Raw genomic sequence first — 20,270 nt, forward strand, 5'->3', positions numbered from 1 at the left:
TGTTACATGTTTTCTAGGCGTAAGTGCTTTAGCACTATGACAAGCCTGTTTCCTTCTCTCTTCTTAGCTATAGCCTCTGCTTTTGATACCATGACCACCACAGGTTATGAGGAGATTGTTTGGTATGGGCTCTTCTTCCACAGATTAAAAAAAGACCCACTCTGAATGTTCAAAGGGAAATTCTCCATGCCAGCTGATGCGGTGCTGCCTCCTGACTGCTGCAGAGCCACTAAGCTGTAGAGCTGTTGCACAGGTAACCTTTGGACATCAAATATTTCCTAATTAACCCCAGGGGCTTCCTCATGTCTCCTCAGCTGCCAGGCTTACAGCTACTCCTGCTCTGACAGAGGTCACCTGGAAAAACTAAGGGAGTGGCAAGTCTTGAGTAGCACCAGTACAGCAGTCTGGATGAGAGAGGGATACAGATGGTCAGGGCTCTGAACCATCAAGGCTTACTGATGCTCTAGCAGTGTAACATAGAAATGTTCATCATCCAGAGGCAAATGGATCTCCTGTGGGGTTTCCTGGGGAATGTCCCTCAGGCTCCATGATCCCCAGCCCAATCTGTGAATCCAGGTCCTCCCTGTGGGCACCGGAGAGAAGTGCCTGTGTGCTCTGCCTGCAGTGGCTGGCAGCAGCTTGGCCATGCTGCCTGCAGGATGACATCCACAGTCCCTGTCCCTTTGGCAGCCAGTGGCGAGCCAAGCCACCTGTGGCAAGTGCCACCTGTGGCAGGTGCCACCTGCCTGCTGTGGCACAGTAAGAGTCACACAAGGAAGCCGAGAGTGCTGGGTGGAGACAATACGGAGACAATAAAGGAGACAAACCTGGAGGAAGCTGGTGCTCAAAAAGCAGTGCCTTGGTTTCATTCCTTCTTCCTTTTAGACACACACAAAGGTTGGGACTTCATGCTTCTAAGCTGATTTCTAATACTTTGGATTATCATTCTTCTCACCAAAGAAACCTGTGCTGCTACCCTGAGGCACACCTTGGCACACAATTCATTGCTACCCAGCTTGGCAGCATTGTCCTGCAAAGGCCCCTCAGCCTCTGGCCCAGCAGAGCTCATTTCCCTCATTTGCCCAGGGGAGGTGGGATGGGCAGCGTCTGCCCCAGCGCCCAGCACAGTGCCCTGCTGCCAGGCCAGCAGGCAGGAGGGCAGGGGCAGGACCTCCACATCAGCTGAAGGGGGTGGGGTGCAGTAAGAGGCTGTGGCAGGCACCATCTGGAGGCACTGGCCTGAGGCACAGGAGAGACGGGGGATTAGTGCTTTTCAATGGTGAACATGTGCAGAAGAAAAGGGCACGTTACTGGCCAGACAAGAGATGTAGAGGCAAGTAGGTGCTGTTGAGGGAGGCTGGTTTTGATTGGTTTGATAGTTGCCTCTTTCCACCATCACTGGTTTACTCATGATATTCATAGAGCATATCACAATGTCACCCCCCTCTAGTCACCTACTACTCATACACTCCCTTTCAGACTGAAAACAAACAGAAAACCCTACAAGCTTGGCTTGGCTGGCGCGGTTGTGCTGCAGCAATCTGATGGGTGGGGCAAGATTTTGAGCACTGTGCCAGTTACACTTCTCACCTCTGGTGCCATTTACCTCTATCACACACCTGCCTCTACCAGTAAAATGAATGCTGTAGTAAAACACAAATCGATCACAGGTCCTCACTAGTAAATGAAACCTGTGAATTTGAAACATATTCTTGAAATTATTGTACCTCATCTGTATACAGAAGTTATAATTATTTGTGGAATTAAGATGCTCAGCAAAAAGCAACCATCTCATTCCATTAGTTGTGGGTGTCTAAAAACCATACCCTCTGCTGCCACAGTGACTGCAAAATCCCTTTCTTATGCTCGTCCTGACAGAGATTCTGTGGACTGCAGAGCCAGTAGCAGCCTCCTGCCCTACTCTGAAAGCTCTCACGTTCATGAAAGAAGAAGTGTGCTTTAGGCTTGGGTCAGCTGATTTAACAAGCGAAAAAAAAAAACCTTCTCCAATCCTCAAAAATATTTTTATTGCTTGGAGGGACATATATGAGAGTTTGAAATGTCACATGGTTAAATAAAACATTTAGAAACTTGAAATACACTCATCACAAGAACAATACATTGTAACTGCATATTAACTTCAGAAAAAAGAAAAAAAATAAGTTGGTAATACAATCACAAGAGCTATTTCTTGAACAAGTATCAAGCAATAGAAGCACGAACCGCAGTCAACTCATTTTAAGTGTTCACTGGACAGCAAGACTGAAGAAAAGCTTCTATGAATTCCTGGAGCTTTTGAGTCCTGTAATTATTTCCTAAATCATGTAGACTGACTATGTTAGCTATATTAACATTTTAGACAAATGATCTGGAAAAATAAAATACAACAGAGTAGTGTGTGCACTGAGGGGAAAGAGGAGGCCAAGCAACTAAACTGTTTTGATAGAACATTTTCAAATTAATTTATCATTTATCTGTAACAACAGTTGCCTTTAGCAGTGCTTGTTGCAAATTACAAGGTCATTAGCTTTCACATGCCCTTCTGAGCAGCAGATAATTAAAGGCGTATCTAAAGCAAACTGAAAGCCTGATTTTCGAATGGAGAGCTGTGCCTGGACAGCAAAAGCATTAACAACAGGGTACAGTCTGAAACGTCTCCATTACTGCTGGTACCAGACTAACTAAAAACTATACATCTGTGTCTACAGATGGCATAGTCGCATCTTCATTCTGCTTGCAGACATTCCTTGGTTCACATGGGTCTGGTTACTACCTTTCAGTTATTCTGACTGAAGTCAGTCATAAATCACACCATTCTGGAGGCACGTTTGACATGGTTCTGTTCCCTAGAATGCCTTCCTGACTATGAACACATCTGAATTTACACAGAGAAAAAGCTTGTGCCTGTTACATTGACAATGGTGCACAGTACTAGTGCTGGAAAAGGACAGTAAGAGGAGGCCAGTATTAGGGTAATTCATTAGGGCCATACTTGCTCACTTACAAGCCACAGGAACTTTCTAGACCCCTTCAGTCACACATTGGTCATCTTGAATAAATATGGTCACCTGAGAAAGATTATATTTCCTCTTGTATACTGACATTTTGGTTGGACTTGTAAGACATGGAAAGTTTAGTTAAGTTCAGCTAAGCTAAGCAAAGAGATCAACCAAGGAAACACACGGACATTATGTGAGGCTAACTTTGTCTTGCAGATGTCCTACTGCAGACCATTTTTCAAATGGCTCCTCAGCTTAGTTTACAGTTTTGGCACTCAGTATATCACTGACAAGAAATATGACAGAAATTTCAGAACAAAGTCATACAGTCATGGTACTCAGTGGAAATATGATTTTTGGCCGTTTTTACAGATCCAGAAACTAGTGGACACTTTAATTACTACATTCACTATAAAAGGAAACCCCATGATTTTATTTATAGTGGACATTTCACTCTGTTAGAAATTTTGTATTCACACCTTTTTTGAGGCAGTTTACCAGCAAAGAATTGTGCACATAAGCAGATGAAAGTAAGGAAAGCATGACATGGAAATGCTCATGCTAAACAGCATAATAATAATTGCATGTCCTGCTGATCAGTTATCTACCTTGCTATAGCCTTACTAGCTATCAGTTAATTTCACCTATATTGGACTAGCAAACTATGCAGGTTTTGCAACACCAAAAGCAAATGCATTAGAGCAACAGTCACCCTGAGATTTTTGTCCATGTTTCTGTAAATTTAATAGAATGACATGGTATGATACGGAAGGATCATATTCCTCTTTATGAAGCCAAAGATCACCAGAAATACAATGCTACCTCAACTCAGACAGGCATGTCAGCAATGGAAATCTGCTAGGTCCATCTAATCATCTCCTCAGTCTCTGTTTTGCATGCTAACCTTGACCTTTTGCTGGTAAAAGTCCTCTGTTGAATCATCTAAAGACATTTAACAGCGATAAAAAGAGCAACACTTCTCATGTTTAACCATTTACTGAAAAAAAACCCCAAACTTTACAAAGGTTGGGAGACTTTTCAGAGATATGAATGGGAGGTAGACACCTCATTTTAAGGTGTTTTGAAGGCCTTTCATAATCTCCCTTAACATTTAATGTGTGGCACTTGAATAGTTATTAACTTGTCTAAATTCCAAAAATATGATGATGGTATAATGATTATGGTCTCTGTGTTCTATCCAAAGGTAATAAAGACAGAGGGACATGAGCATATATAGGCACCTGTGAAAACACTTGTAAAAAGATAAGAACTTCTGCTTCAGTTTTGTGGAAACAGGGCAGAAGAATTACTGCATTTCCCCAGCCATCTCACATCAGAAGATCAGGAACAAACCCCAAACACCTATAACCATTTCCTCCCCTCTATCATGACTAACCTGGTTTTCTGCATCACTGTAACACAACTGTATTTCAACCATGAGGAAACTTTGTCATGTGTAGTCCACACCCAAGAAAAACAATCATAAACTCCAATAGAAAGCATATCATGACACAATAAGGTTAAAATTTCAAGTTGGAGTCACTGTAAATTAAGTGATCTTTAAAAAGTTCTCTTGAAATTATAACTTAATCCAGAAAAAATCTTGTACCATGTAAAACTGGAAATATGTTTGCTAAACACTATGCCTCCAAAAAATAAAAAAAAAATAAGGGATTTTCAGAAAACTTAAACACTTGACTATCTCCTCTCCTGCCAACCAGAATGCTCAAATTATTGCCTCAGAGTAAGCAGTCCATATCTTACCAAAAGCCATTAAATAGTTTTTATCTTATCCTAATAATAACAACAGTAAGTTTACTTCTGTCTTCTTTTCATGTACCTTTCCTTTTAAAGGCCTACGACTTAGTGTTCACAAATTAAAAAATATTTGTAAATACACAAAAATAAAGCTTAATAGCACACAATATAAAAAATTATAAATTTCAAACCCATTACATTCTTATTATTGAAAAGTGCAGTATGATTAATCTGCAGGTCAGAAATGCTTTGATTGTGGACATAATTTCCATGATTAACTCCTAAATTACGTTTTTCATCTTCTTAATTAAATAAGAAATCTTTCATCCACCAAGGTTTTGGATGCCAAATTCTTCTGCCCAAGTGTATTACGAACACACCTAAATATCTAAGAACATTTTAGAAAAAAAGTATTAACAAAGAAATACTTAAAGCAGTATGTTTCAATATCTAACACAAAACAATAGCTTCATGTTATCTTTAAATTGTAAATAATATGAGTGAATTAGGTGCTTAACTCCCTTTAGCACTTTGGAAACATTTCCAACATCTTCCACCCTGAAATATGATACTATTATGTGTGATTAACTTTAACAGATATTTGTGTTTTCTATTGAAAGTTACTTATAGCCTCTTTATTCATGACAGGCATGTGAATAAAACTAATTTCTCACAAACTTATTTGACAAAAAACTAAACCCCCTGTTTTATAAGCTCTCAGTACAATCTTCTGTCACTGCATATGGTTAACTTACTGCTTTAATTATCTATATAAACTATATAATTAGATAAACTTTCATACTAACCCATATTGTAAAAATATCACTTTGCTCTTAAATGGAAATTTACCTCTTGTTGCAAATATGTTAGAATAGCTGCTAAAACAAAACTTTGGGAAGCCAGATCCACGATGGAGAAAAAGAGGATATCAAAGATGAGCAGTGTTGTTTCATTGCCATAATAAAGCACATCACTGAAAGCGAGTCATTCATCTACAGAGAGAAAATATTTTTTAAAAATGATTACTTCTGTGAAGTGCAAGTTTGTGAAGTTCATCATTCTATGCTGAGAAAGTCTGAGGAAGAGCTAGTTATGCATTCTGTGGTGTCGTAAGAGCTCATTATGTCATTCCATTTAAGCAAAATAATACAAACTCCTTTACATACAAAATGGCTTAATGTAGATGGGACACAATAAGAAAAGCCCACCTGCCACATGCAAATTTATCCACTACTGAAATCCCCATCTGATTGTTTGAAAAAGGCTGCTTTGAACAAGAAGTAGATAGAACTTCCTTGACACTGAATTTTTTATCAAGTGTTAACTCTGGCTCCAACTCAACAAAATAATAAAACTATATGTTTAAAGCCTTACTTAGGAGGAGGTTCAGAGCTTAACATTATCTTTGTTCAACAAAGAACATTGTCTTTGTTCATTATCTTTGGTCAACAGCTTCCCAGAAAATGGGTCTGTTAAGACCCATTACTAAATAGCTTTTTAAAGCCAAAGTAGTCTAGACTACTTACTACTTCCTTATTTTATCAAAAAGCACCACTTTCAAAAGAGAAAATAACACTTAATTACAGGAAACGGATTTTTTTCGTTCTTTCTACTTTTTCAGAAAAACGTCTAATTCAACTTTTATTGGAAACAGCATATTTTCATTACAAATTGTCTGTGTCTCACTGCTGTGAAATCCTGATTTGTATCTAAGCTTCTGGGAACCATGGCTGTCTAAACTATCAAACAATATATATTTGATATATCATCAGTGCTTATGATTATGAACCTTGAAACAATGGCAGTCAAAAGACCAAACCTTTGTTGAAAAAAGCACAATTTGGAGATATCACACCATGCTTATACACTTAATTCTAACTCGGATGGCTGAGTAGACCTGGGGTTTAGAACAGTGTTTTGGAGTGACAGATATTGCGAAGTGTGGAATCACAGACTGAGGCTGAAGAAAGTCCTAGTTACAGTTTTAAGGCAGATACTGGCTATCTGGCCACATTTATTACTAAAATAGAGCTTCACCGTGACAGGTGAGGAGAGCCCCAGCCCCTAGTGAATTAGGTGTAGCTCAGACATCAACACTGAGCAAACATATCAGACTACAACCACGGCTAGTTTGAAAGCACATGCTGCATTTCTGATCCTAGAGCAAGGTCTGAGGTTCAAATCAGGCTTCAGCTTTTGCAGCGCTGGCGTCACAGAGCAGGAAAGTTCTGCACAGCTGAGAGATATACAATAGCAGTCTGCAGATTACAAGAATAATTTATAATGAATAAGACATTTTTAGGATGTGTAATGGTCATCTGGTAATATCTATAGATTGGATTTATGGTTCTGATAATGTTTACAGTTTCTGAATAGTGATGCTGGAGAGCTAAGTACTTGGACTCAAAATGAGGGCTTGCATCATCTTGCATCACTAGTTAGTGTTTAGTTTTCATGCAGGTGGTGGCCATATTTATGTCTAGGAGTACAATCAGAGTCTGAACTAAGATTCTGGAAGATAATTTTTTGATGGATTCTGTCCAGCTTGGACTGAGGAAGCAGACTGTTCACAGCTCATGTTTCAATGGAGTGTGAATACTGGTCCACCAGAGGAGGAGATCAGGACTCAGGGATTCAGAACCTTGGAACTGGAGGACCTAACACTGGATGAAGATTCCAGTGATGTAGGTAGTGGTCACCTAGCAGTAACTATGCATAGGTTAAGGTTTTTAGAGTCTTGGTGTTTCACAGCATCAGTCTTGCGGGGATTTTGATTTAGGAACCTAGGCTGAGTCAAAAACTTTCACACATGTAATGGTCATTTGAAAATACTTATGGCTAGGATTAGCATGGGCTTGGGATTCAGGATGAATCACTGGAGAACCCAGGTCTGACTGATTTTGCATAGCTCCAGGGACCAGAATCAGAACTGGTGTTAGCCCTGTTTCTGCTGGAATATACATTTTTGGTGTAGGTATTGGCAGTGCATAAAAAGTGTCAAAATAAAACATTCAAGAATCCAAATCACTTAGAGGAGTCTGCAAAGGTGAGTGGTGTGTTAACATCAAATATTCCACTAAATCATCCTCACTGTGATGAATATCCTCTTCAAAGGAATTGTCATTCTGCACTTTTAGTTACTTCAGAAAAATTTGGTTCTCTATTAGAAAAAAATAAATTGCATGGAGCTAATTAAGTATTATGACTCTTCTTTCCATTTACAAACTGGACATTGGATCTAGATAGCAGATCAAAGGAGCACTTCATAAACACTTGCATGTTTCTACACAGTATCTTTTCACCTAAATCAAAACACACTGCAGTTGCATGACAAATTATAAACAGGATTTCTTTAACCTGAAGAATTTATCTTCAATACCTCCCTCACAAACAGTCATTTAAAGATCCCTCCTGCTTTTAAGTCCAGTTTAGACTGTAAATTCTAGGAAAGAAATCTCAAAAGAAACCTACATACTTAGAATAGTACAAATAACAAGTCACAAATCTTTTTACCATTGTAAAAAATACTTTTCTCTATTGGTTCCATGAACTCCATGCCAAGAATGCGTTCCAGCAGCAACTTGTCTTTAACAATATAATCCATTTCTTTATGTACCTGTAAGAGAAGGAAGAACATTACTTCTTGGTTTATGACTTTGAAGAAAAAGTACTTGTTGCAAAGTGAAGTATGGCTACTTAGACTTCTATAAACTAAAAAAAACCCACTGGTCTAATTCCAAGACAAAAAGAACTACATAAAAAAAGGATTTCAAAGCAGGCTGCAATGTCAGACAGTACTCCAATTTTTTTTTTGAATGAAGTACTGTTGTGTTTGCCATAAAGTCTTTAACAACAAGTCTTTAAAGAGAAGTTACAGTCTTTCAGATTTACAATATTTAGTCTCTACTTACTGTAACCTGTAACTCTATTTTCCTTAATATAGTAATGCCAACATACATACGTGATCAATGAAAGAATTAAGAAATTTGTTCATGGTGTTGTATGCCCTTGTGCTTTGTTCAAAAGTATTTGCAGATGAGCCCAAAAGCCTAGCAGGACCACGTTTCTGAAATATAACAGGACCATTACTTCAGTGGAAAATTTACAAATTTAAAATACCATTTACAGACTATAAATCCCTCACTTACGCTTGTCAGGGTTTCATGAATCCTGTCATAGTGCAGTCGCATTTTTCTGGAAATGGAAATCTGAAATGTCTGGCCATCTGTGTTTGGTACCAAACCTCTCTGACTACATAGATTTTCCTGTACAATTAAAGCAATTCTAAATTACCATAAAGAATGCCATTTATAGATCAAAAACAGTCAAAAGCTTTTCATTTCCTCACTTTCATGTACACCCAGTACTTTATATCTCTAAATATTTAAAACCACTGTACTCCATTACAGCAAAATTTTCTTAGGACATGAAATTCTGACCCCTGCTGTCACAAATTCATATTCCTCTTTTTGCATTTGTTAAGTTCATTATTTCCTAATACACCTTTTGACATTCACTCTGAAGCATTTTCTTTTATGTTTATCAATGATTCTACTTTGTCCTGCTTTTTTTGTGCTTTGGATTCCTGACTTTTTCCATGTATTTTTCAGGTCACACTTAATAAATCTCAAAATACATGAAAAAAAAAACTTTTCAAAGCAGCAAGAACTTTATATCTATGAAGCCTGAAGAAGTAACAGAGAAGAGGTAGTGAAGAAGAAGAAAGAAGAGGTAGTTAAAAGAACTACTGAGTTATGTATTTACACACCAACAGCTGGTATCTTTTAAGTATCATAATTTGGTGCAATGTAATGCACAAGTGCAGACCCATAATGCAAGGTGTGATGATTTTTAAAATAAAATAATTAATTAGAGCAGGTATAAACAGTAATACTATTACTTACTGCTTCTCTCTTTAGATTCATATTCATTTCTTCCATGTTGGTATCTGCATGTCCATGGACTGAGCGACCGTGGATATAATAACCAAAGCAGCTGTGTGACAAGAGAAACACTGAAATCTAAAAGACATGAGGGAAGAGAAGAGTACTTTATTAAACATTATGATTTTATTTTTGAACTTCTGAATTCACTGTAGCTATCAGGAAGACCAGCCCTTCTTCAAAAAAAAAAAAGCAGGCAGGCACCAAAATAAACATGACAGACAAGTATTTAATAACTCTTTTACTGATCAGTTTTATTTATGTTTAACTAGAAACACACACCAGCTCCAAGTTTAGTTTACCAATGGCAAGGGTCACCACTTAATTCCAATGGCAAAATGCATGAAAAAGATGATAACTGTCCAAGAGGGACAACCACAAAGTTCCATGGTTGAGGGACAACCACAAGACAAGAGCACAAACTGAACATAAACATATTAAATAAAGCTAAGATAGCTGGTTTTGTAAGACGGAGATACTGAAATGCAAACCAGCAGACAGAACAGCAACAAATATTTCCATACCTAATTTCTGCCATAATTTGTTACTTTGTAATTCTCTATATGCATATGTAACCATGTGAACTTCAAAAACGACCTAAAAATCATACCCCTAGAAGAACGTATTGATACCTATGGTTCCAGAATCTTTTTCCAGTTCAAAGTTTAACTGCAATCTTCTTGTACATTGCCCCAATAAAGTGAACAGAATGAAACACTGACTTTGGCTGTTAGTTAGTAATCTGTGATTAAATTAAATGAATAATTGTTTAAGATTCTTAAAACAACCTTATGTATTATTCTATGAAAAATGCCACTGTACAAGTGAGAAGAAAAAATACTTACATTGCTCATGCAACACAAATCAACAAATTGGCTTATCTTATCTTCAACAAATCTTTCATACAACACAGAAAAAAATAGAATCTGAAATACATCAAACAAATTTTCTTCCATTAGTTAATCAGATTTTACTTTCTTAAGCACTTAACTTCTCAGTTTAACACACACAGATTACAGACTTCTCTATTAGCCACCGTTGCATTGGGATTTACATCCCTCCTCTATGAAGTAAAGTTGTAACAACAACTTGCTTTTCATTTTTGAACTTGAAGATGCTTCAAAGTTGTTTAAAACAAAACAATTGCATCTTTGAGAGGATTAAAATTTGGACTACAAAGTAAGATGTCTTATAGCTCAGAAGATTAATGTTGAGTACTAATGGTGTACCACGCTGAAGCAGCTAAAAATATAGATCAAGTAAAACAGTCAAGGGTATACCCAGTGCTATGGTGTGTAGCATGAATGGCCTAGTGATATCTTCCAGCTTCCAAGAACCACCCTGAAAATGCTAAGTCAGTATGCCATGTGTTTCACACACCTGTAGGAAGGCAATGGCTAGCCAGAGTGCAGCAGACACACCAAATCTCAAAACACGGCTCCAAGGAGCTATATAACTCTCACTGCTTCTTGTGAGACTGGAAGAAGAATCCATTAAAGCCAGGTTTGAAAATCCCACCACCTGAAGATAAGAATGCCAATAAAACAACATGAGGCAACGAACAGTATTAGTTATAACCCTGTTGTTTCCACCATAACAGGAAGCAAGAAGAAAAAATTAGGAAAAATGGACCTGGGAATAGTAACATGTTCACTATGATAGAGCCCAATTATGTGATCCAGTGCTATTCTTGTAATAAAACCCATAAACTTTATGTATATGTGTTGATATATAAATTCAAACCATATACAGCTAAATCTCATGGAAAGTCAATATTGATTTTTACTGTAAAACTCCAAAGGACTTTACTGTTAGACTGCATAGAGATATATTTTTTGCCAAATTTCAGCTTTTCAGTCCCATATATTCCAGTGTTAAAATAAATTTTTAATCTGTTTTGCAGCTGCAAGAAATTAATTTTTTTTGTTTATATTGAACAGAAATATATTTCCCTCTGCTGCCTTTGTGGCAGCATCTATTTTAAACAAACAATTCAGAAAAAGTACCCTAATAAAAAAGATGAGATAAATATTTGAAGTAATTTAGAGGTGAAAATTATGTGAAAATCCTTCAGAACTGAAGCTGCACCAGAATCGTATTTGTAGTGGGTTGACCCCACCACAGTGGGATGTAGAACAGGAAAAACAACGGCAAGAAAACCTGCGGGTCAAGATAAAGGCAACTTAATAAGCAAAGAAAATGGAAGAAGGTGGTGAAAAGACCCTCGATGAAAAGTGATGTGAAGGCAATCACTAACTACTTCCCACAAGTAGATCAGTGCCCCAGAAACTCCCTCCCCTCCATTTTTATTGCTGAGCAAGATGGTACGTGGTATGGAATACCCCTCTGGTCAGCTGGGCTCAGCTGTCCTGGTTGTGTTCTCCTCCCAGCTCCTCGTGCAGCCCTCGCCTCTTCACTGGGGACCTTGACGCTGGGCAAGTGCTGTTCAGCAACAGCCAAAACATTGGTGTGCTATCAGCCCTGGCTTTGCCACAAATCCAAACCGAAGCACCCTGTGGGCTGCTACAAAGAGAATTACCTCCATCCCAGCCAGACCCAGCACAATATTGAGCAGCTCAGCTTTGCTGCCAGGGTGCTATCTGCACTAGCCATGTAGTACACGCTCATGGTGACCGGTGGCTGTTTTGGTGCCAGACATGAGGCCTGAGGCAACGGAGGCTCCTCCTTCTATGCTTTCCAACTTCCTCCAACTATTATTTTTCCTGGCTTGTTTTCTCCTACTGTACAGCCTGTCATCATGCTCAGTGACAACTGAACAGACACTTTATTAAAATTGCTAGCCCAAGAAGACAGGTTTTGAGCAATACAGAAGTTCCCCTTGTAGTGAGCAGCTGATTGTTTTATCTACCCCGTGCATGATACTTCTAGGGAAACAACATTCCAAACTCCAGCATGACAAGGAAAGTTATAAACATTATACGGGGTTTTCACAAACACCAGTTTTAGCCTATTTATGTACCTTTCATTACTTCCTCCAACATCAGAGGCAAGAAAGTGATTCTCCAGAGGGAAATTCATAGCAGGAGCTATACAGTAAGATGAAAATCACTCTCTACTGAGAATAGCCTCTCCCTTCTAGAAATACCAGGAGGATATGAAGAGCAACCTAGGAGATCAATTAGTGTTGGGAATGCACACTCTCTTTTCTCCCATTCCTTCCTATTAACATGGCATCTAAATTGGTTCTGGTTTGTATTTACCAACAGTTAAAACACTGATGTAGTGAATGAGCTACGTTTGGGGACTTTTTATTGGACTTAATCTAAAAGAAAAATAGGGAATTTAAAACCAGAAATATAAAGATGAATAAAAGTATTAAAAAGTTGTAAAAGAACCTCACAGAAACATGTATATATATATATATATGTATATACACACACCATGCTTTAAGAATACTTCTCAAAATAAAAGTACTTACCAAACTACAGAAGAAACAAACCAAAATGTTTTTTGGAAAGCTAAAGCACAATTTCTCACATATCCTTAAGCTGTAACTGAAGGCATACTGCCTTGTGTTATGCCATCAGGAACAGAACTGGCATATTTCATTTCCTGCTTTATAAAAGGTCACTGCAGCAAATTAGCAGGAAGGAGGCTCAGTTCAGATGAATATGAAACCAGAAATAAATCTGTAGACTGTGGCAGAAAGGAGCCAGTAGGCAAATAAAGGATTGAGTGTGTACACAGATTTATCAGTCTCTTAAGGCATTCAGGGTAACTCATTACCCTAAAAAAACCCAAACAAAACTAGCAAAGGTCTCTAAGGTAATTAAAGGTTGGTTTGGTTTTTTTTTTTTGTCTTCCTTAATGAGATGCTGCAATGACATATACATACACACAAATAATTAAAAGTTGTATTAAAATAATTAATTTACTAAGTTGGATAGTTTCAAATGAACTTGAAGGTCATCCTCTATTAACACAAAGAATGAAAGAATTAAACCCCAGGCCCTCATATTACACTCTAGTTGTGAATCATAATAAAATTAATAACAATAATAATTGTAGTGATAATACCTCCAGAAAAAAAAGAACTGCAAGCACTTGAAAGAGGGGATTTATCTTCCTCACTGTCTGAATTTCATTCCATTCATTTGCTATAAAATATGTCCTCCATATGCTCACAGGTGCAGCAGCACTTCTAGTAATACCTTCACCTAAAACAAACACATAAAATAAAGCTCTGAAATTTAATACTTGAGAGTAATATCTGAATGTAGCCAAAACTCTTTATGCAAACAAGCATAGTTTAAGTTACCTTCAACTGCTTTAAGAACTTTGCCCTTAGGTCTTTCCCAGTCAATAAAGAAAATATCTATAGTGAGTTGTGAAACAAGCAATTGTAAGAATTGCAGAGCCTAAGAAAGAAAAAGGGGAAATATAACAAGTAAGAACAGTAACAGCATATAAACAAAGAAGAAGAAATAGTCACTGCACGTGTCACTCATTAAACGTAACAAGTAATAGACTTGAATATGCTTAAGACTGCAATGTGTTACCAACTTTTGATACTCTTTTTTTAATTTAAAAGCTTGGAATAATAGTAAGTCATGTGATGATGTCCAAAATGATGACGAATATATAGCAAAGTTACAATTTAAAAAAACCCCAAACTATTTTCCCTTAACATATTAACCTCTATTATGAATTAAAATTTAATATAATACCTATAATTAATAAGATACTTTTATGTCCCATGAGGACAGAATACTGATCTCTGAATTCGACAAGCATGTTTTAACATAATTATTTTAATCTGTCTTCTTTTTAATTAGGAACTGACAGCACTTATATTCTGCTTTAAAAGAAAGCACCTGATTTCCTGATACGGTGTTATTTGAGTTTCTTTGCACCTTCATCCTTGAAAGAATAATTTTCGATAGAACATCTTCCTTAGACATTTGTTCCTCTGTAAAGACTCTACCAAATAAATGTTTATGGAAAAATGACTCAATTCTTAGAATAAAATAATTGTTTATGTCTATACACTACTAAAATAAACTGTACAAGATTTTTAAAAACTAGCCTACTAAGAATACCTAAAGCATATGTTGAAATGTCTTTAATGCCTGAGGAAAGAAATACTTACCTTTAAACTAAATGCACAGGCTATGTATGTAACAAAATCTTCTTCTTGAGATGGAAGTGGTAAAAAGACAGAGACAAACTGCTGAGCCTGTAATTGAGAAATGACGTTGAAAATCGTATGAATAGCATATGTAACAACATACTAAGTGCTTAAGAGCAATAAGATAATTTTGCATAATTTTGCATAGAAAGATCAATATTTAATGTGCAATAACTTTGAATTTGTAAAATATTTTAAGTGACTATTAAGCAGACTGCAAGTACAATGAATCCTATGGAAAAAGGTGAATGGAAAAGTTTAAGCACACAAAACAGAATATGATATAGAACTTGCCTCAATACTCTGACCAGAAAGGGGGAAAAAAAGAAAGAAAGAAAAAAAATTAATGCTTGTGTGAAAATATATGCAATATTACTAAGTTTTCATAACACAAATGTGGAAAAACACTTACTTTGAAGAACACAAGCCAGTAAATCCCTGTGCCCACTGCGATGATAAAGAAAACGTTGGCAAGGTCTCCAGCATAAAACAGTAAGAACTTCAAAACTGTCTGCAATTATAAAAACACACTGTAGAGTTCTGTAAAACTAATAAGCAATTACATAAGCAATGCCTATGTACATTCATATAAAACTGTTATGCAGCTTACACTACAGGGAACTCTAGTACTGAAATGTACCCTTGAACAAAATTTTTATGTTGTAGTCATATATTTATAGTACATTCCATATCTGAAGCTCCTACAAGCTGGTCTTTGTTCAAAGAAAGATTAATCTGAAAACCTAAGTCCACTCAGTTGACCAGAATAGCTCTGTACATACTTTTATTTTGAGCAAAAGGACTCTCTAAAGGATGACATCAGAATCTAAGAAAATGCATAAAAACTCTGGTTCTTAAGTGAGCCTTTTTCAGTTGCCAGCTGTTTATACCTGCAAGTCAATTATAGAGCTTCCTGTACGCCTCTTCCAGCCTGCAGTCTTGAGCAGGGACCACAACACTGCGAGCCCACCCAGCACACCCAGCGCGATCTGAAGAGAATGAAAAGTTACTTACAGACATTTTTGAAAGACACAAAATAGAAGTAATTCATTATATCAACAAATTAAAGGGAAATGGAACTTACGTCAGTCTGAATCCGAGCCTCTGACTGATTCATCTCATAATTGACTGAGAAGGAAACCTGAATATGAAGATACAAAAAGTAAATATGCACAGAAATTCTGAAATCCTACAACCATTACAGACAACGGTAGTTTTCACACTTTTATTTGTTAGGAGTTGCCATCTAGGGCTACTATACAAGAACAACATACATTTCTTTTTGCTGTATACAGCTGACCTGTCCCTCAGTGCCAGGCTTAGTAGTAGCAGCACATGCTTTGCTCCAATTAGTGCAGATTTTACCAACAGTAATGCTGGGGATGGGTGCCTGCTATCTGCAAGTTACTACCTGTACCTAATTACAAACCTTTCAAATATGCATAATTTTCTTCCTTTTGAAAGGAGACGCCAATGGTTTGATACTTTTGCTTTTACCAGTGTTGATTAAAACTAACTTTAACGTAATTAAACCAATATGCAAAATCACAAAGTGAGCTCTTGCATAGCTCAGACACTGATTTTTCCCCAAGTACGATAATATATTTTTAATTAAGTCTACTGCCCCAACCAATCCCCCCAACCTTGGGTCCACAAAACATTTGCTGCTGTCAGAGCTCATTCTATCAGCTTATTTGGATTTAAGTCTAAATATGCTCATGGTTACTGGAAGCTCAGTGTTCAGAAAACTTGGAATGAAATTCAGTGTATATTTTCACTAGTGTAAAATTTGTTAAATGCAACAAGACAGGCAAAATTGACATGACTTAAGCACATCAGATGTAGATGTAAAGGTGAAATAGTACTTTTTCTGCATTTTCTGAAAACAGAAAATAGAGAGACTAAAAAGAGTTGTTCCTGCCATCACAATTTGAGTACATTGTTTTCTAAAATCTGTTCCTGTGGTTAAATAAAGATGTCATTTAGACAGGGAAGAAGTGTCTGACTAATTTTTCTACATTTCTAATTCTCTGTCTCTTCTTTCCTTCATGCAGCTAATATGGAATGCAAAGAATGGTTCTAGCACCAGAAATTTCTAGCTAGATGTTCATCTGTACTGGAAGCCTGAATTGTTCAAGATTGATAAGCACAATTTAGTTTTTTTTTTTTCGTAGAATGTTACTGTATTAAGCTCAACATTTTTACCTCAAAGCAGTGTGACCTAACAAGAAAACAAGGCACAGGAATGGGACATGAGCTGTTGCCCATTATTAGCAGGCAGAAGGGCAAGTAGGAAATGACCCTTTATGCATCTGCAGAATTTAGTGGCTTTCAGCAGAGAAAGATCCCCCAACCTGATCTTCAACCCTTCTGGCTACGGATTTTTTTATTATTTTACTTTAGTTCTTAGACATGTGCTATAAAATAATACACAGCAGACAAAACACAGAAGGATGTTTTGGATGCATTACCAATATTTTAACTTAAACTACAGGTGACCTGAAATGTCTGCATCATAACAACCTTCTCTTAATGCATTGGTTTGAATAAAAATATTCAACTTCTTGCATAAATCGCTTTCAGTGCATTGCATAAAGAGTACTTTTCCTGTTGTTTTCTGTGCATATAATTTTAACTGTAGCCTAATCTAGCATTATACAACTCATTGTGAAATTCTAAGTAATTTAAGTTAAAATAAAAGTCTTTTCTTTTTATCTTGACTCTTAACTGCTTTGTTTTAAAAGCTTTAAGTTTTCACTAAAACTTGCAACCTCAAAACTAAGCAGAACAAGAAATTTCTTGTTAGGTTTAATACTAAAAGTATGATTAACAAATCACTTCAATTAATATAGCACACAGGTCTCACCATCACACTTTGGGTTTCAGGGTTTTGGACAAGCACATCTGTGTAAGCAACTGTAAGCAGAGGAGGGTAGACAGTTCCTCGCTGAGTATGGGGTACCAGACGAATACTGCAGAAATGCAAACAGAGTATTTTTTAATACAGGAAATGGATGAGTTGCTTGGAAAATATTAATTAAAACTTGTAGTAATAAGAAAAAAATAAATGAACAGAACAACTTAATCTATAAAATGTCAGTTTTAAACCCAATGACACAGCAATTCACATTTTACAAGCAACCAGAGTGTACAAATGAATGTACACAAATATATAGAAAAAGAAAAGCTGGGAAGGATTTTTAAGAAAATACCTGAATTAATCTTTATGTACTGCTGACATTATGATAGCTGCAACTGAAATCAATTCCAAAAGGTGACTTTTCACAAAACACTGCAGGATGACCTTTTCTATGTGTACTCAGAACTTCTGGCATTATCCTTTTTTCAAATGGGGGTGGGAAGGGGGTTCTCCTGAGATACATAAGCTAATTTTTTTTTTTTTTTTAAATAATGTAATAAGTAATTCTTGGCAAACGGAGTTACTACATTTACTTAATCTTGGAGATGATTTCTTGTATGGAGCAGTACTCAGTCCTACTCAGCAATCTTTTAACTAGGAAGTTGTGAAGAAGAGCTGAAGGAAAAGAAAGAGATCTCAATTTTTAGAAAGTAATCTTGGAGGAAGACAACACATAGATGGAGAAAAAAAAAGTTTTTCCAAAACATATTCCAGCCGAGATTAACCACCAATAACGACCCTAACAGGTAGTCTCACAATTTCAGTTTATATCTGTAGCATGGAAACTACTATTCTGGATTGTGTAATAAAATAGGCAACAGTTTGTAAAAATACTGCCAAAAGGAATATGGAGTATGAAATGGCATCCTTGTATAGGCAGCAAAATAAGAAAAAAGAATTAACAGAGGAATATTTAGGTCGTTCCAGATGACACTTGTTTCTAAGAGGTGCCTGAATGCCTGCTAACTTGCATTAAGTATACGTAGTCTCATCCATGTAACTGGAAAATAATCACAGTAATTTTAACCCCCACGAGTCAATGTTATGTTTCCTCACTCACTCACCAGAACCAAGGATGGAAACTCTTGCTATTTCCAAGTACACAGCACAGGACTTTGAAACAACATAACAAACCCACTTTCTTTTAAGAGAATAAAATGCAGGCTGCACAAAATCTGCTTTATTTTGTATGTACTATATATTATATAGAATTAAACACCTTATTGTTATTTTGCTGGCAATCCGAATTACTCTTGGTAGTTTTCCCAAGTCATTCTCTTTTCCACTTAGTGCATCCACCAAAAAGAATCGACGAGTCAAAAGCCAGTTGTTCATATTACTGCCTATGAAAAAAAATGACAGTCACATAATCCTAAAAATCTAGTTCAAAACACAAAAAGAATGAAATCTACTAGAAACAATACATATAACTGTAGTCAGAATTTAAAATTATTTATTTTTAACTTGAACAGATACATAATGAAATTAGATTACTTTATTTGTACATGTTATTGACTGGGCCAGTGTATGTACCCAAAGCTTGCACTTAATGCTATCAGAACTTGTCCACAAACTATTAAATTCTTAAAACAGAAACAAGTTACGGTGTGTTGTGGTATTTCTAACTCCTCCGTAACAGTAATGAATACAGACTCTTTTATTTGAAGTTATTAACATTATTCACATTCACAGAAATGTTATCATGACAGTCTTACCTTGATTAACAAACATTTCACTGTATTGAAGATTCAAGTTTAAAACTGGCACGGCCCAAAGATACTGTTGTCCGCTGTCACCATTATATTCAAGGAATAGGTCATAAAAGATTGGATTAGCAAAATCCACTAAAATCTTGGAAAGTGGAATTTTGCACTAAAAAAAAAAAAAGTTTAAAATAAAAAGATCACTTTAGCCATTAATGATTTTATCAGGTTGTGAATTCTTCACCTACAAAATTATTGTGGAACCCATCCTACCTCTTCACAAAAGCATTCCAGCTATCTGCAAGCAATTGCAAAGTAGTAACGACTTTATACGAATCTCCTGGAAAGGACTACAATTGACCAAAATGACTAATGTGGAGAATGAAGCTCCACCAAAATTTTTCAAAAGGTAGGAAAAAATACCTCAGCAAATTTCACTGATGTAACATTTGAAACAGCATAAATACTGATGTCAAGAAACATAAACCTTGAAGACATGGAGTACCATGTGTTTTGCCAATGACCAGGCCAAACAAAAATGATAGCACCAGCAGGAAGATGAACCAATACACAGACTGTATTGTAGACAAGAAGGACATTCCATGAATGACCATCGGGGGTACAAACAGATCGATCAGCTGGTACATGATCAATGCCACCCCCAATGATCCCACAAATGACACGACTCGGCCCACAACGGGTGGTACAAACAGAGACCCGAGGTTGCCCACAGTTGGCACAGGAAACAGCCAGACCAGCAAGCTAAGCACATAAGAGAAAGGTGCCCACATAGTGACT

The 20,270-nt window shown here is 36.8% G+C and overlaps 1 protein-coding gene across 1 annotated transcript in view; it reads right to left on the reverse strand.

Moving 5' to 3' along the window:
* Positions 1–5,064: 5,064 nt before the first annotated feature.
* Positions 5,065–20,270, reverse strand: part of TMEM67 (transmembrane protein 67) — a gene marked incomplete at its 5' end in the record, with an annotated part of 17,923 nt that continues 2,717 nt past the window's right edge. Inside the window, 17 exon segments of the mRNA XM_008944820.1 lie at positions 5,065–5,145; positions 5,607–5,749; positions 8,271–8,373; positions 8,719–8,823; positions 8,906–9,022; positions 9,662–9,778; positions 10,546–10,626; positions 11,081–11,221; positions 13,739–13,878; positions 13,980–14,079; positions 14,811–14,897; positions 15,262–15,360; positions 15,740–15,838; positions 15,934–15,990; positions 17,716–17,821; positions 18,989–19,112; positions 19,485–19,641. Coding sequence (XP_008943068.1) covers positions 5,065–5,145; positions 5,607–5,749; positions 8,271–8,373; positions 8,719–8,823; positions 8,906–9,022; positions 9,662–9,778; positions 10,546–10,626; positions 11,081–11,221; positions 13,739–13,878; positions 13,980–14,079; positions 14,811–14,897; positions 15,262–15,360; positions 15,740–15,838; positions 15,934–15,990; positions 17,716–17,821; positions 18,989–19,112; positions 19,485–19,641 — 1,857 coding nt within the window.

This window comes from Merops nubicus, unplaced genomic scaffold, assembly GCF_000691845.1.
Source record: "Merops nubicus isolate BGI_N331 unplaced genomic scaffold, ASM69184v1 scaffold19387, whole genome shotgun sequence".
Classification (NCBI taxonomy): Eukaryota; Metazoa; Chordata; class Aves; order Coraciiformes; family Meropidae; genus Merops; species Merops nubicus.